Source organism: Pteronotus mesoamericanus, unplaced genomic scaffold (assembly GCF_021234165.1).
Source record: "Pteronotus mesoamericanus isolate MK-2021 breed Mesoamerican mustached bat unplaced genomic scaffold, CSHL_Meso_final contig_32, whole genome shotgun sequence".
In the NCBI taxonomy this organism is placed as follows: domain Eukaryota; kingdom Metazoa; phylum Chordata; class Mammalia; order Chiroptera; family Mormoopidae; genus Pteronotus; species Pteronotus mesoamericanus.
In genome coordinates, this window is record NW_026555134.1 from 54,874 (window position 1) to 70,426 (window position 15,553).

At 51.7% G+C, this 15,553-nt stretch overlaps 1 protein-coding gene, 1 non-coding gene and 1 pseudogene across 2 annotated transcripts; 1 reads left to right on the top strand and 2 right to left on the bottom strand.

Annotated features, from left to right (window-relative positions):
• Positions 1-274: 274 nt before the first annotated feature.
• Positions 275-381, top strand: LOC129072607 (U6 spliceosomal RNA). Its single transcript, XR_008529364.1, has one exon. It is a non-coding gene; the product is annotated as a U6 spliceosomal RNA (small nuclear RNA).
• Positions 382-2,070: 1,689 nt separating this feature from the next.
• Positions 2,071-2,920, bottom strand: LOC129072426 (exosome complex component RRP4-like; annotated as a pseudogene).
• A 7,940-nt stretch (positions 2,921-10,860) lies between these two features.
• Positions 10,861-14,659, bottom strand: LOC129072427 (mitotic interactor and substrate of PLK1-like). Its single transcript, XM_054575900.1, is given in 7 exon segments — positions 10,861-10,950; positions 11,508-11,546; positions 12,276-12,406; positions 12,987-13,725; positions 13,727-13,825; positions 13,827-14,119; positions 14,122-14,659. Coding segments are annotated over 7 exon segments (1,929 nt in total).
• Positions 14,660-15,553: the final 894 nt, after the last annotated feature.

Below are 15,553 nucleotides of genomic sequence, written 5' to 3' on the forward strand. Positions count from 1 at the left end.
CAGGACTGTGACACTACTCTGTGTGACATTGTAGTGGTGGGTACGTGTCATTGTGTATTTGTCTAAACCCATAGAGAGTCCAACACCAGAAAAGAACCCTGATGTCCACTGTGGACTTTAGTTAATAATAATGTATCAATTCTGGCTCATCAATTATGACAAATGTACCAAGATATTAATAACAGGGGAAAATAATAGGGGAATTGGTGTGAGGGTATTTGGGAACTCTGTTTTTTCTGCTTAATTTTTCTGTAAACCTAAAACTGCTCAGAAAGTGCTCACTTCAGCAGCACATCTACTAAAACTGGAACGATACGGAGAAGATCAGCGTGGCCCCTGTACAAGCATGACACGCAAATTTGTGGAGCGTTCTACAATTTTATTGCAAATAATAACAATTTATTTCTTTCTTCCCAACTCTCATGGCTTTGTTATTCTTTTGTGTTTTATTGCATTCACCAGGAACCTAGTTTGATGCTGAATAAAGGCTATGATGGAAGGCAAATACATAAATAAGTAAATAAATAAATATTGCTCAAAAAGAAAATGTGGAACGCTGGGGAGGACGGGGGCGGGGCCCCCCCTCACAGTGAGGTCCAGCTATGACAGAGGGTTGAAAAGTAACCCGACTGAAAAATGTGCGGAGGGCCTGAAGAGGCATTCTTGCAAAGGGGACAGACATACGGACGGCCAACGGACATATGAAAATATGCTCAACGTCACTAATCATCGGGGGATGTGCAAATTAAAACCACAAAGAGATATCACCCACACCTGTCAGAACGGCTATCATCAATAAATCAATAAACAGCCAGTGTTGTTGAGAATGTGGATGAAAGGGAACCCTCACGCCCTGTTGGTGGGAATGCAGATTGGTACAGCCACTATGGAAAACAGTATGGAAGCTCCTAAAAAAATTGAATAGAGATACTTTATGACCCAGCAATTTCTCTTCTGGGTATTTATCCAAAAGAAAACCCAAACACTAATTTGAAAAGATATATGAACCCCTACGTTCATTGCAGCATTATTTAGAATAACCAAGATGTGAAAGCAACCTGTGCCCATCAAGAGACAAATGGATAAAGAAAATGTACATACATACAATGGAATATTATTTAGCCATAAAAGAATGGAATCTTCCCATTTTGACAATACGGATGGACATGAAGGGTATTATGTTAAGAAAGATAAGTCAGAGAAAGACAAATACTGTATGCTTTCGCTTATATTGGGAATCTAAAAACGTCAAACTCATAGAAACAGAGTGGAATGGTGGTCTCAGGGGTCTGGGGGTGGGAGAAATGGGATGATATTGCTTAAAGGGCACAAACATTCAGTATAAGATCAGTAAGTCCCAGGCATCTAATGTGGCGACCATAGCAACAACACTGTGTTGTGTCCTTGAAATTTGCTGAGAGTAAATCGTCAACGTTCTCATCACAAAAAGAGGGACCGAAACTATGTGAGATGATGCAGGTGTTAATTAGCTTCATTGCGGTGATCGCTTCACAATGTATATGGATATCTAACCATCACATTCTACACATTAAATACATATATTTTTTCTTGTTTGGTTCACTTTATTCTTTCATTTGACTGCTGGGTTAACTTTACCAACTACACTCTTCATTGTTGTAACTGTGTTGCAAAGAAGGTGGGAATGGAAGCCAAGACAGACGATTTGGGGGTGGGGGGGCCATGTTTTTAACAGGGGCAATTTCATGGGACATGGTGCCTTGTGAGTTGACGACGAATAGAAGGCAGAAGATTTTCCGTACTATTCCAGGATGGGAGTCTACCTGTGGAACGCTGTGTGCTTTTAAAGCCCCCCACCACCTCCAGTGCTTATTGATCTGCAGGCAGCCCACAGGGCCAGCACCACAGGCTTTGCCTTTGAACGGAAAAAAGCAGGCCTGTGGGCTAGAGGAGCCCGACGGAGGCCCCAGGATGAGTTTTCCAGTCCCAGGTCTTTGCTGAGCCACACGCAGGGACTGCAGATCGGATGCTTCACTTTCAACAACTGCTCCGTCAGGCGCACGGCCTTGTCCTTCCTTCAGGTTCTTCTTCTTACCCCTCCTGTTCTAAAATCCTCTGACGTGCTTCCATCACAATTTCCTCTGTCATTTCTGGCTTTAAGATGCCTTTCATCTGATGTGCCTCACAGCAACACAGGACACGGGTATCAGAAGGCGTCATCCTCTGAGTTACCAGTGAGACGAGGACACAGTCCTGAAGCCGGCAGACCATCTCTGGATCGGCAAGAGAGACAGGTTTGCAGCGAGCCGCCTGCAGCCTCGTCTTTGTGCTCGGTGCAGGGTAGATCCAGGTGAAGCTGTTGTTGCCCAGAATCCCTGAGGCACCACAAGGCAAGTTGCAGAAGGGAGTCATCTGTCATTTCATCAGGAAGGGAAACCTGGACCGAAGCAGCCTGACCTAGTTTTCTGTGTTTCAGATTCCTCATGTGCAGAGAGACGACTCAGTTAGAGAACACGGCCTGGAGTCCCTTTTCTGCAAAAAACCCCTCTCACTGGCAGCTCATCTTCCACAGCTCCTCCCCGCAGCTCTTGTACGGGGAAGTTTGTGGATGACAGAAGCAAGGCTGCATCCAGCCTGGAGCTGGTCTCCACCTTCCGCCTCTTTGATTGAGCTTCCGTGATCCCCCCACCACGATGGCGCCTACTTCGCCATCACGTCTGGTTTTCAAAGCTTTCACGCAGATCAGCGTGTTTACTCTTTCCACCGACCCAGTCACAGAGGCCTTGCGTTTCTCCTCCCCCTTGTAAGTTCCACGGCCCCACATGGAACCTGTGTCCATGATGACTGTGTCCTCCGGCACCATGGAGGGTCCCTCAGCCTTGCGGCGCAGGTGCTCACCAAGAGGCTTGCATGTGATGGGAAGCCTCGTTTCCATCGCCATCTTGGTGCCAATGAACAACATAGGAGGACAATTTTTACAGATCAATCATACCTCAACAAAGCTGGAAAAAAAAGAATGTGGAAAGTGTTTGCTCCTAGAAAGATGAATTGGTGGAATAAGTGAAATGGTGAGTTGGGGCAGGTTTTTTTGTTTTTTTTTTAGTATATCTATCTGAATTGTATAAATTAAATTGTACACAAACCTGGTAAAGATATATTTTAAAACTATGCAAAAATAAATTATGCAATTCAATGATTTTTAGTACATTCATAGAATTGTGCAACCATCGGTACTATTAATTCTAGAGCTTCCTCATCAACACCCCCCAAAAAACCATCCCAATCAGCAGTCACACCCCTCCCCCTTCCCCACACCCTGACGACCACTGACCCAACTGTCTCTGTCCTGGACATTTCACGTAAATACAGTCACACAATGTGTCATCTTTTGGGTCTGGCTTCTCTCACTGAGCATCATGTGTCCAAGGCCTGTCCATGTTGTAGCGAGTGTCAGAGCTTCGCTGCTTTTCCTGGCTGAGTGATATTCCAGTGTGTAGAGGGATCACAGTGTGTTTGTCCATTCCCACTGATGGACACTTGGGTTGTGTCCGCCTTTTAGCTGTTGTAAATTGTGAACGTGGGTATATAGATTGTTGTGTGTACATGTGTTTTCGGTTCTCTATTTCCAACTACAAGGGGAATTTCTAGGCCACACAGTGACTCCCTGTATGGCCTTTTGCGAATGGCCTGACCAGCAGGTTTGACATCCTGACATGGCCGACAGGGCATGGAGAGGGCGAGGCGGCCGCCTCTTTGCTGCTCCCTGGGGAAGAATCGTTCATCCTGCCCATGACTTATTGATGAGAGTAGCTCAATGGGACCAGGAGAACTTTCCATGGGTTCCTGTTATAAATAGGACTGGTGCACAGTGGGGGAGTCCTGGCCCGCATCCTTTTACCGGGCTCCAAATAAGGGAGTCCCACTTCAGATTCTGCCTGTGGCACGTTGCAGCCACCTGGAATCAAGGGAGGGGTGTGGTCAGGGCTGGCTTGCCCCTCAGCTACCAGCCAACTTTCCATTATTTTGTGAAGAATTACAGGACCCCAGCCATCTATGATCTGGGTCCAGAAAGGCTGGGCACTGACGACCTGGTGCAGACACACTGTTCCCAGCTGCCCACTCTGGCACCTCCGGCACCACTATTCTGGGGACCCAGCAGTGGACAGGGATGGGGCACAGGTCCTCCGGAAGCCACTGTGGGTGGCCATGTCCTCATTCCACACCACATGTTTACACAAACGATTGACCTGTGAGGCAGCCAGCCAGAGGGGACAAGACATAAATAGTGGCCTTCCCGTCCATTACACTTGGCAGAAAATGAGCTTTTGTAACTCAAAATTGAGGATTGCATGCCAACCCTGCAGTGTGTTCGAAATACCCTAATGGGGGCCTGGGTGGGTGTCTTCCAGAATCACCCTCCCAGGCTTCTACTCAGACCAGGAACACAGAATGGTGCTGCTGCTCCGGGGCCCCAGGACGAGCCAGGGTGCTTCTGGGAACCTCAGCCTCTTTATTTGTGAATGAAGCCAATCTCATTTTCTCTGTCCTCCACGTGGAAAAGCTGATGTTACTGCTGGCAAACTGTCTCCTCAATGACTCATCTACTAAGCCTCCTTGCCTATAAAATTTAGTTCTAATTAAAACATTTACTATTTTATTTTAAACAATTTTCTTTGTCCAAATATACCATTAGGGGAGTCAACAGGCAAAGAATAGGCTGGGAGAAGCTATTTGCACTACATAACACAACAAAGAACTTGGATCTAGCATATGTAAAGAACACTCACAAACCAATGAAAGAAATCAGCAAACCCAAGTTGAGAAAATGGGCCAAAGGTTTAAAGGGCAGGTCCTGAGAAAGGACGTCCAATGGCCATAAGCATGTACTTAACAGCACCAGCCCACAGCGAAGTGCGGATTAAAACCCCAGAGAGGGGCCACTGCGATGTGAGAACAGCTAAAACCCAAAAGATCAATAGTGCCAAGTGCTGGCCAGCACCTGCCAAAGGGAATCCCTGATGTCACAGATAAGAACGCAAAGGCTGTGTGGGAGGCAGTCACCCTTGGAACGTTATGGAGATGTCTTCTTTTAATTGAGATGTAATTGCATCCCATAAAAATCCGCTATTTTAAAGTGGACTATCCAGTGTTTTGTTTTTTTTAGTACATTCACTGACTTGTGCAACCCTCACCACTGTCTAGTTCCAGAACATTTCTGTCACCTCACAAAGGAAGCTCCTTGCCCACAAGCTGTCACCCCCTCCCCCACCCCTACTCAGCAGGAAACCAGTGCAGGAAAAGTAGTTTGCAGAGGCAGGACTGGAAGAAAATTATATGTTCTGTTTGGAGTATAAATACAAAAATGTACATTTAAATCTAAAATAGTGCCATGAGTTTTAATACACATACTTTTTAAATTTTCCACAAATTTTCAGCTACTATAATGTTCTGGGAGATAAATCCATTTAAACGTAAGGGGGTGTGCATTTTTCTCTGTGGAACATAGCTCCATGGGCCCTGTCCACCGCCACTCCCCTCTTAGTGGTCCCCAGGAGCCCAGGGACGTTTTGTGGAGCTAGGGCTCTGGGGCTGTGTGTTCTCCAGTCTCGGCGTTCAAGGACCCTAGGGATTCTCTCTGCCAGGGAGAGGAATGGGAACTTGCAAGAGGCAGTGGGCAGGCTTCTTCTCGCGGGTGGGAGCAGGTGCCGCATTGCTGGTGTTTTGCTGCCCTCTGGTGGCAGCATGCAGTTCCTCTTCTCAGTCTTAGCCCCTGGTTGTCTGATGAGGACAGGTTTATTTACTTGGTCAATAGCAACGGGAACCAACGGTTATTCAGCACCAATTGTGTGCCAGGTGCCTGGTAACCCTCATAAACGTCCCTGGGGGTAAATAAAGCTGGGACAGGAATGGACAGAGAAATTATGGACACCTGAACCAGTGAGCCAAGAAACCCAGCCAGGGACACACGAACTCCACGTCAAACGTTTGGCAGGCACTAACACTAACAACCCCATCATGCCACAGAAAACCACTGTAGCCACCTACTTAGTCTATTCTCATGCCCACAAAGGCTCTGTCTCCAAGTGACATAACATTCTGAAGTTCCGGGTGGATGTGAGTTTGTGGGAAGCCTGCCTAACCCAAGGCAGAAACTGCCTTTGCAAAGCAGGGTTCAGGGGACTGCGAACAGCCTCGCATCTCAGGCCCAGTTTTTAATCCCACGTTAGGCCTTGCTGGGAAGACCCCTGGAATTTGAGAGGTTGATGGCAAAGGAGGATTTATTTTTAAAGAAACTGCTCTCACAAGACCATCACTCATCTTTATCCAATTATAGTTTCTTCACTACTCCTGTACGAGGAAAATGTGGTAAAATAGTGACAGGTGTTCTCCCTAATGGACCTGCTCGGAGCCCACCTGCAGTGAGGTTGGGAGGGACCGCAGGGGCCCAGAGCCTGTCTGACAGGGGGACACTGTTCCACTCCGGCCCAGTGCAGCTCCATGAAACACCATCCAGCCAGGCCAGAGAGTGTGTGGGGACTTCTAGAGAGAAGAGAGAAGTCCAGACTTTTAAAATGTCCTGCTTTTTAACTGTTGGCAAATTCTTTTAAAGAAAACAAAGTAAACCACTGACAGCTAAGAGGAGACTGTGTTCTGAATGCCTCCAGTCTGAGACCTCAAGGGCGAGGGATTTTCAGACACCCCATTTCATTGGCTTGCCAGTCCTGTGGGCAAAGACGTTGTCTCCCTGTTACTGGCAGAGAAATTGAGGCTCAGAAGCAGGAAATGGCTGGTTAACTTAAGACAACCTGAAGAATAGGAGCTGGGGATGAGAGATGAACCCAATTCATCCCACCAGAACCCTTGCTGTAAAGCCCACTTTAGGTCTTCCCAAAATGGCCAGAATCTGAGGTGACCCCAAGAGTCCTGCTCCCGTGCACAAACCCTGTGTAATTAGCAGGGGGAAGGGCTTTTTCGGGTGTAATTAGAGTTCCCAATTCAGCTGACACTGAGTTGATCCAAAGGGAGATTATGCTGGGTGGGTCTGGCCTAAGCAGGCAAGCCTTCTATAAAAATCTGGGGAGCAGCAAGCAGCCCTGAGTGAACTGCTCATGGGGGGCATGCAGCAAGAATTTGGGGAGGCAGCAAGGAAGCCAGGAGCCCAAGGACCATGCGTCCAGGAGGGGCTGACTCTGGGACCATCTATTCCCTGCCTTTTCTCCACAAACATGTCTCATCCACCTGCAATGGAAAAGAGTGGTGGCTCCATGGTCTCCTCCAGGTCCCTGTATCCAGCTCCGCCTTGGCCTCTCCTGTCTCTCCTCCCCAAAGCCACCAGAGGGCGTGTGTGAGCACCCAGTCTGCTCCGCCCCTGCCCTCTATGGCTCCTAGGTCTTGGAGTAAAGGCACAAGACCTGCTGTACTCACTGGACCCTGCACCACCTACCTCCTCCATCATCTCTTTGCCTTTACCTCCTCCCTCTCTCCTCCTCACTCGTTCTGCTCCAACCACACAGATTTCTGTGCTCTTCCCCCAACAGGCCCAGCTCGGTCCAGCCTCATGGCCTTGGTGTGTGCTGTGCCCGCTTCTTGGTTCTGTTCCTCTGGCTCATTCTTTCACCTAATCCTGGCCTCTTCTCAAAGGTCACCTCCTCCAAGAGGTCTCCCCTGACTGCCCTGGCTCAGGAGGCTGCCTCGTCACTTGCTATGTAAGCAGAAAACTGTTCCTCCTTACGGTTTTCATTGCCTCGTGTTGTGTCACCAGCCTTTGCATTACACATTTAAGCCTCATTGTTTATTTATTTTTTAAAAAGATTTTATTTATTTACTTTTTTTTTTTTTAGAGAGAGAAAGTAAAAGAAAGAGAAAGAGAGGGAGAGAAATATCAGTGTGAGAGAGAAACATTAATGAGTTGCCTCTCATATGCGCCCCCACTGGGGATCAAATCTGCAACCCACGCATGTACCCTGACTGGGAATCAAACCTGTCACCTTTCGCTTTGTGGGATGACACCCAACCACTGAGCCACACTGGTCAGGGCTAAATGTCATTGTTTAATCCCTATGAGCTCCGTGGTGTGGACACCATGCTCCTTGGTCACAGCTGGGTTTGGATGATTTGAGCAGCGCCAGACGCTTAGTAACTGATGAGAGATTGTGATATTTATTGAGTGCCTATGGTTTGCTGGGCACTGGTCTAGGCACTGTGTATGTGACAGGGACAAGACAGACACACTCTTCCCCCAACAATCAGGCGCTTGACCTGGTGGGACAACAGATAGGAATCAAACTATCACAAATGGTTAATCGGAACCAATATTAATTTGGCATTTACTGTATACCAGGTGTATAGTACTCTGTTTAGCAGTTAATCCTCACCACTGCCCTGTGGAGATGATACTACACCTCCACATTGATATTTCGTGCCACAAATGAGGAAACTGAGGCCGAGGGAGAGTAAGGATCTTTTGAAGTTCACACGATCTGGCAGCTTATTCCAGGAATAGTCCCGGTGGCGCAGGCCTCTCATGTGCCTGTGCAACCCCCTTGTCCCGTCTCAATGCTGGTCATGTGCTTCATGCAGCTGGAGGAGCTGCAGGGCATGTGATTCGTGCACCTGAAGTGCGTGTGTTTTGAGACCTGCCTGTCCTGCTCTTCCTGGGCGCCTACAAGTCCCTCAGGGGAAAGAGCCGGCCAGTCTGGCAGTCGCCCCATCAAGGGCAGCCAGATTTGGTAATTAAAAATAGAGGACAGCCCCGGCTGGATGGCTCAGCTGGTTAGAGCATCAACCCATGTGCGTGCGCGCGCACGCATGTGCGCGCTCTCTCTCTTCCTCTCTCCCTAAAATCAATAAACATATCCTTGGGTGAGATTTAAAAACAAAACAGGATAACCAGTTACATTTGAACTTGAGATAAACAATGAATGATTTTTTTAAGCATATGTATGTCCCAAATATCGCATGGGACATGCTTATTCTAAAGTCATTTTTTATTAGCTTGAAATTCACAGGTAACTGGGTGTCTTGGGTTTTCTCTCACAACCCTGTCCTCTCCAGCCAGCGGCAGCTCTGACTCCACATGCATGAGAGGGGCTCCCCTGAGAGTGAAAGCTGACCACACCGGCGTGGCCCCCCGTACACCCCACAATCCTGCCGGAGTCAATTAGGCGAGAGGAGAAGGTGGGAACACTGTGAAAAGTGCTGAGAAGCAGACCTGGAGGGAGGCAGGATTCTGGCATTTTAGATGGAACGTCGGGTTCGTATTTCAGCCTTTGTAATGGCCTGGGAGAGAACTCTCCTCCCGTCCCGGATCAGAATACACTGAGCTGGGGGGAAACCAGGGAAAAGTATCCACCCCTCACAGGGAAGAATGCGGGGCAGCCAGGGACCTGCAGATAGAAGATCTGAGAAGTGCCGCCCACTGGCTGCCTGGCTTCGTTTCGCCCTGAGAACCTGCCCTGAAGTCCCTCCACCTTCCAGACAGACCTGCCCTCCTTGGGGAATTCCTCTAAGAATTTATTTAAACCATTCACCAAATACCTCCCGGGCAGTCAGCCTGGCAGGTGGATAGAATTCTATCTTTGCTTTCTAAGGGAGCTGCCTCATTAAAAGAATTAAAATGAAAAGTAAATCTTAAAAACAAGACCTTTCCAATGGTCACACTTCTGGACTCATCAGGACACGCCAGTCAGGACAAGTTAAGAATTTCAAAGAGGATGTTGCATTTTTAGGGCACTTCGAATTTTGTAAAGCTTCCTCTGGTGGTTCCTAAGGGCCTTCTTAAGCCTTCAAATTTTTATTGTGATAAGATACACATGACATAACATTTACCATCTTAACTGTGTTAAATACACAGCTCAGTGGCATGAAGCACATTCTCAATGCTGTGCAGCCAACCCCACCATCTGGCTCCAGAACTTTCTCACATCCCCGAACTGACACTCTGGCCCCATTAAACACTAACCCCTTCCCCTGCCCCCAGCCTGTCACCCACCATGTCTTTGTGGAGTCGGTCATTCCACAGGCACTGGTTGAGCACCTCCCGCATGCCGCGTGCTGGGAATGCTGAGTGCGGCCCTGGCAGCCTGTCCTGGGGCTTGCAGCTCCTGGGATGGGGTGAAGGCCCCATGGGAGCACAATGAGTGTCACCAAGAGAAATGAACCAGAACGGGGGGGAGGGTTTATTTCACGGTGGACATGAACAAACGGTCTGTGGAAGGGGAGGGAGCAGAAGGACCCCTTTCGGCCCACAAATCAAGCCCTTTTCTCTGCCGGGTCAGGTACTGTCCCCATGGGACCCTATCATGTCAGGGCTTTGCTGGTGCGCCGCAGAGGAGACTCCAGGGCAGCATGAAGGCCCTCAGATTGGGCGCTCAGATTTCCTTCCTCAGACTGGAAGGTTTCCCAGGGCTGGAGTGGAGCATGTGCCCCTTCTCAGGCGGGGACTTAGAGGGAGGCCCAGTGTCTCTCCCTTCAGACCTGCGGCTTCCCAAGGTGCCCGGACCCGCCCCTTCCTCCAAGCAGCCTCTGCCCTCAGACTGGCGGGAACGAATACAACTGGAGTAGGGGCAGGGGAGCTATTAGTCTCCTTCCTTCTTGGACCCAAGAGTATTTGACCAAGTCCCAGAAACAGAAAGAATTCACAGAGGTCCCATGTTTTCCCCAGCTTTAGACCCAGAAAAAGCAGAACAATTTCTCTAGGAAAATAAGAACAGAAAAGCAAGCCCTGGAGTCTGAAGGCACAGCCACTCTTAGGGCTGTCAGCGCCTTGTTTGTGGTTCTTGGATTGCAGATTTAGATGGGGATCTGTTTCCTAAGGTGGGGGAGGGGCTCGGCGTTGGTCTTGGCAGTTCCTGTAGGGTGAGGGTGCCCCCGTCCCCAGGCTTAGTCCTCGTCCTCGCTGGCATAGACACCGGCTTCCCAGCGTTCAGCCTTGGCGCTCTTGTGGCGGGTCACCCGCGTGGCTTCCAGGACCTGCAAAAGGAGGCATAGAGTGACCATTAAGGTACTAACCCTCCCCCAACACCTCTCTCACTACAACTCATAGGAGAGGCTGAGGACAGGGGTACAGCAGGACCATCCCTTCCTCTCTTTCCAACCTCCTGCTCCTGTGATGGCGCCAACTCATGTGCTAACTCGTGCTGAGTTGCAGGGCGAGGGGAATTCCTGGGGCTGGCATTTTGGGCTCAGCTCACGGACGGCCCCGAATATGTTCCACACATCCATGGAGGTGGCTGCCCTTCTGCATGCTCTCAGGGAACCCTTCCCTCAAAGAAAATGCCCTTGCTTTGAACCCAATCTGCCCCTAAACCTTCATTATTTGACAAAGCTGTAACTGTACCCACTTTACACAGTCTGCGCCCGAGGCAGGCGTCACACGCAGATCAGAGCAAAACCCACTGCAGGCAGACACCACTGATCGAGAAGCTACCCAGTGAAGTCCTCACATCCAAAATAAAGGCTTTCAATGGCCCTGGTGCCATGGGGCAGGGGGCACAGACAGGGGAGGAAAAAGCCAGGAGCACACTCACCTCCGAGTTGACGCGATCCATGGGGTCGATGCCGGCGTACTACAGGAAAGGAGCATACGTCAGCCCGGGGGCCTTCCGCCCCGCCCCGCCCCAGAGCCCACCTGGAACTCAGTGCAGAGCCCACTCAGCCACCACTTGAGGCAGGAGGAAAGGTGTTTCGTGCCCACCGTGACCCCCTTGAGTGCCCCTCGATCGCCCACCTCAGCCATCCACCTGGCTGTTCCCTCATGCTGTTCCCCTCCGTGCAGCCTCAGCCTATCCTTTGCAGTTATTTTTCCTTTGTCAACTTCAGCATAATAAAGACAGTCAGCAATGACGGAGCTTCTCCCATGGCCAGGCCCTGTGGTAGGGCTTGGAGGCGGCTCGTCGTCATATCACGCTCATTTCACAGAGACGGAGAGCGAGGGCCAGAGAGGGGCGGAACCTTGCCCAACACCACATAGCCAGCAAGTGGCAGGACTGAGACTTGAACTTGGGTCACTGGGCTCCACTCTGTGCCCCAACCCATGAGGCTGGGCTGTGAGTGCCAGCTGGGTGAGGCCGGAGTTGGTGTTATTCTCCATGGTGTCCGCAACACCCAGCTCGGGGAGGGGATGGCCTCACAGTTACAAATGCGGGGTATGGATTCAGGCCTGGGCTCAAGAGCTCACAGGCCATGTGACCCTCGGCAAATCTCGCTCCACCTTCCTAAGGCTCTAACTGGGGATGGGGGGTGGGTGTCAGACCTCAGCCAGGCCTCTGAGGGGATGGGCAGTGTTCTAGACTCACCCACTGCTCCTTCTTCTTTCTCTGCCCAGGACTAGCCTCGGCAGGGGCCTCTGCCTTCCACACCAGGCCCGAGTGCAAGTGGATCGGGGTGACGAAGTGTGACTCGGACACTGAATAGCTATCCATGATGCCTGTGGGGGAAGGGGAAGGAAGGAGCATCAGGGAGGGCGCCATAGTCCCTTGAGGGTAGAATATCGGTCAGACCAAGGCTCAGGAGACGCACTGAATATCTGGCCAAAAGAGGGGACCCGTTAAGAAGACAGGTGAATGGACAGACGTACAGAGCAGACAGCTTATTAGCAAAACTGATACAGTGACCAAAATAACCAGTCAGGAGGAAGTGGATAGACGGATGGGCCAACCATACAAGGTGAAAAACATGACAATGCCATAGGAGATATTTAAAGTTGACAAAGAGGAGCAAGTGACTAAGAAGATAAACCATCTGTAAGCTTTTATGTGCCTAATAATAAGACATTCAAAGCCATAAAGCAAAAAACCCAAGGGCAAAGCTGACATCTCTCTCGAAAATCTATAGCTTAAGAAAACAACAGGCAGACAGACCAGCCAACCGGGGGACAGACAGGGTCGCCCAGATGCCCCTCCACCCTCAACCCCTCCTGACACCCCCAAACTCCTCTTCCTCGCCCTCCTTTGCTCTAACCTTGGAGACCCAGATCAAAGCAGCCAGGTCCTGGGACACCCCCTCACCTGATGCCTGGGAGGAGCTCCTGGAGTCTTGGTCACAGTCTGGCTGCTCGAAGAGCTCCGGGAAGAGAGCGTTGCGCCGCTCCTCGGCCACCTCTCGCTCCCGCCTCAGGGCGTCCTCCATCTCCTTCTCCAGCAGCTCAGAGGATTGGGACCTTTGTAGCCTCAACACGGGGGCCCCAGCCACTTCCCAGCCCCAGATTCTGGGGACCTCAGCCTTCTGGGGCACATCCGGAACCCTGAACCTCAGGGGACGCAGGCGGAAGTACTTCCATCGCACGACACCCCCACTGGCTGGTGGAGGTCCCCTGGGGGGCTTCCAGAACTCCTGCTTTGTGCCTGAGGGTTTTCCAGAGGATTCCAAGAGATGCCTCTGAGACCCTGTAGCCTTGGGTGAGGCCACCGCCTTGGCTGCATCTGCAGAGAGACCACTAGGCTTGCCGTAAGCAGGGAAGGTTGAGAAATTTTGCTGGGGGGTCCCGGAGTTCAAGTAAGGCTGGTAGGCATCAGGCGGGATGCGGTTCACCTTCCTCAGCTCTGGAGCAGGGTTGGCTGCACTGGCGTCTGGGGCCAGGCCAAAGATGGAGTCTGAGCTGAGTGCTCTCCTAAGTCCCGGCTCAGAGCCCTCGCAAACCCTGTTGGGCGTGGACGCCCAGCCCGTCTGCAGACCCTCCCGCCGGTGGTCCTCCTCACGCTGCGTCTCCTGTACCATGTCGCGCTGCACATAGAGCGACGGGCGCCCCCCTCTCCCGCCGCGGGGCTGTGGTCAGGCTCACCTTGGTCAGCAGAGGCCGGGTGGGTATCTCCACCAGCTCCTGCTGGCTTACCGCCCGCTGCAGCCCCCCTCTCCTCACGCAGAGCTTCCTCGCGCTCTTGGGCCAATCGGATCTCCCGCTCAATGGGAGTCTCCTTAGGGACCTCCAGTGATCCTGCTTGGGGCTGGGAACCAGGGCCGTCCACAGCTTGGATGCCAGACCCAGTGGACAGACCGCGGACACTCTTCTCTTGCATGAACACCTTCTTCACCTGGGGCTTGACTGAGGCAACATACCCATTGGCCAGGGGTGGCTTGTTTAAAGTCTTGGGGATCTGGCTGACCCTGGGTGGGGCACAGACCGGGGCCGCCCTGGCTGGGGGTTCTGAGGGACCCCCGCATTTGCCTGCTCCAGGCTCAGGAACTGCTGCCTTGCTGCCAGGAAGTCGATCTGCTCCCTGTCGATCACATTGTCCTCCAGGGCCATGAATTGAGGTCGTCTAGGGGTCCCGGGGTCCCCATGGTCAGGGGCGCCGTGGAGCGTGGCCACTGTGCTACTCTTCCTCACCGCCTGGCCCTGGATGACTGCCCAGCGCTCCTTCTCCAGGTCCTGTGGCTGCCTGGGCAGGGCAGGCCTTGTGTCTAGGTAGTAGGCCTTCCCCTCATCCTCATCGTCCTCTGGCTGAAAGGACTCCTGGCTGGGGAAGGTGCACAGGCTGCAAGGTGCCCCTGTCCTCAACACCTCCAGCCGGGCCTTGCGATTAGCTGTCTGCACTATAGACTTGTCTGGGCCCCAGCGGCTGGCCGAGGGCTCCACATCCACCAGCTGGAATGTGTAGCTGGTGTCCCCATTGAGGGCCAGGCCGGCCTTGCCTGGTGAGTGGGGGATGCTGAAGATGGGGTATCTGGTCACTCGGTCCATGTTCTGGGGGGTTCAGCCCACCACAGGTCCCAAGGGTGGAGACGTTCTCAGCTCCCTGAGGATGACAAGGAATGAAGGCCACCAGGTCAGAGCACTTGGGGAGAGGTACCATGTCCATTTTCTCCTGCCCAAAGTGGCCTCTGCGATTGGTTCAGGGATGGACATATGACTCAACCTGGTCAAGGACATGAAATCCTGGGACATGACAACAAATGTGGAAGTTGTACCCTCTTCCCATTAGGCTTGTTAGGTTGGTGGGATAAAACAGAGATATGTCGAGGGGCCGTACACAGTTGGCTTGAGAGCAACCCCACCCCCAACACAACATCCTAAAAATGTTGGAACGCCGGGATCCAGCCACACCTGAATCTCGCACCTGCATGGACCCAACAGTGCGCCCTGTGCGTGCCTGGCCTTTGCAAGCACCCCTGCCCACCGTCTTCTCGACACTGCACACCCTGCCTTGGGGTCCCCGGCTGCCCTAACCATCCCCTCCCCTCTTCCGCTCAGTTCACTCTGTCTGGGACCAGAGCCATCCCTGGGCAGCCTCCCTGGGTCCCCACCAGTACATGTGTCTGTCCCTTCCCAGGGCAAACACATCCCGCGAGTACCCCGTGACTGTTTTTGTCTGATGTTTACAGGTGGTTCCAGGAGGCTTGCCTGTCACTGAGGGATGTCCAATGGGAAAACTGAGGCCCAGAAAAGGGCCGCAACTGGCAGACTCCGACTTTCCAGATCCCGCACCCTGGTTCTCTCTCCTGCACCTGCCCAGTGGGACACCTTGTCCCATCCCGGACAAGCCATCTGCCTTGGCCCCACAAAGCCAAGGCAGACTCAGGAACACCTTGGACCTTGTCCCGCTGGGCTGGGCAACAAACACCCTGACCCAGTGCC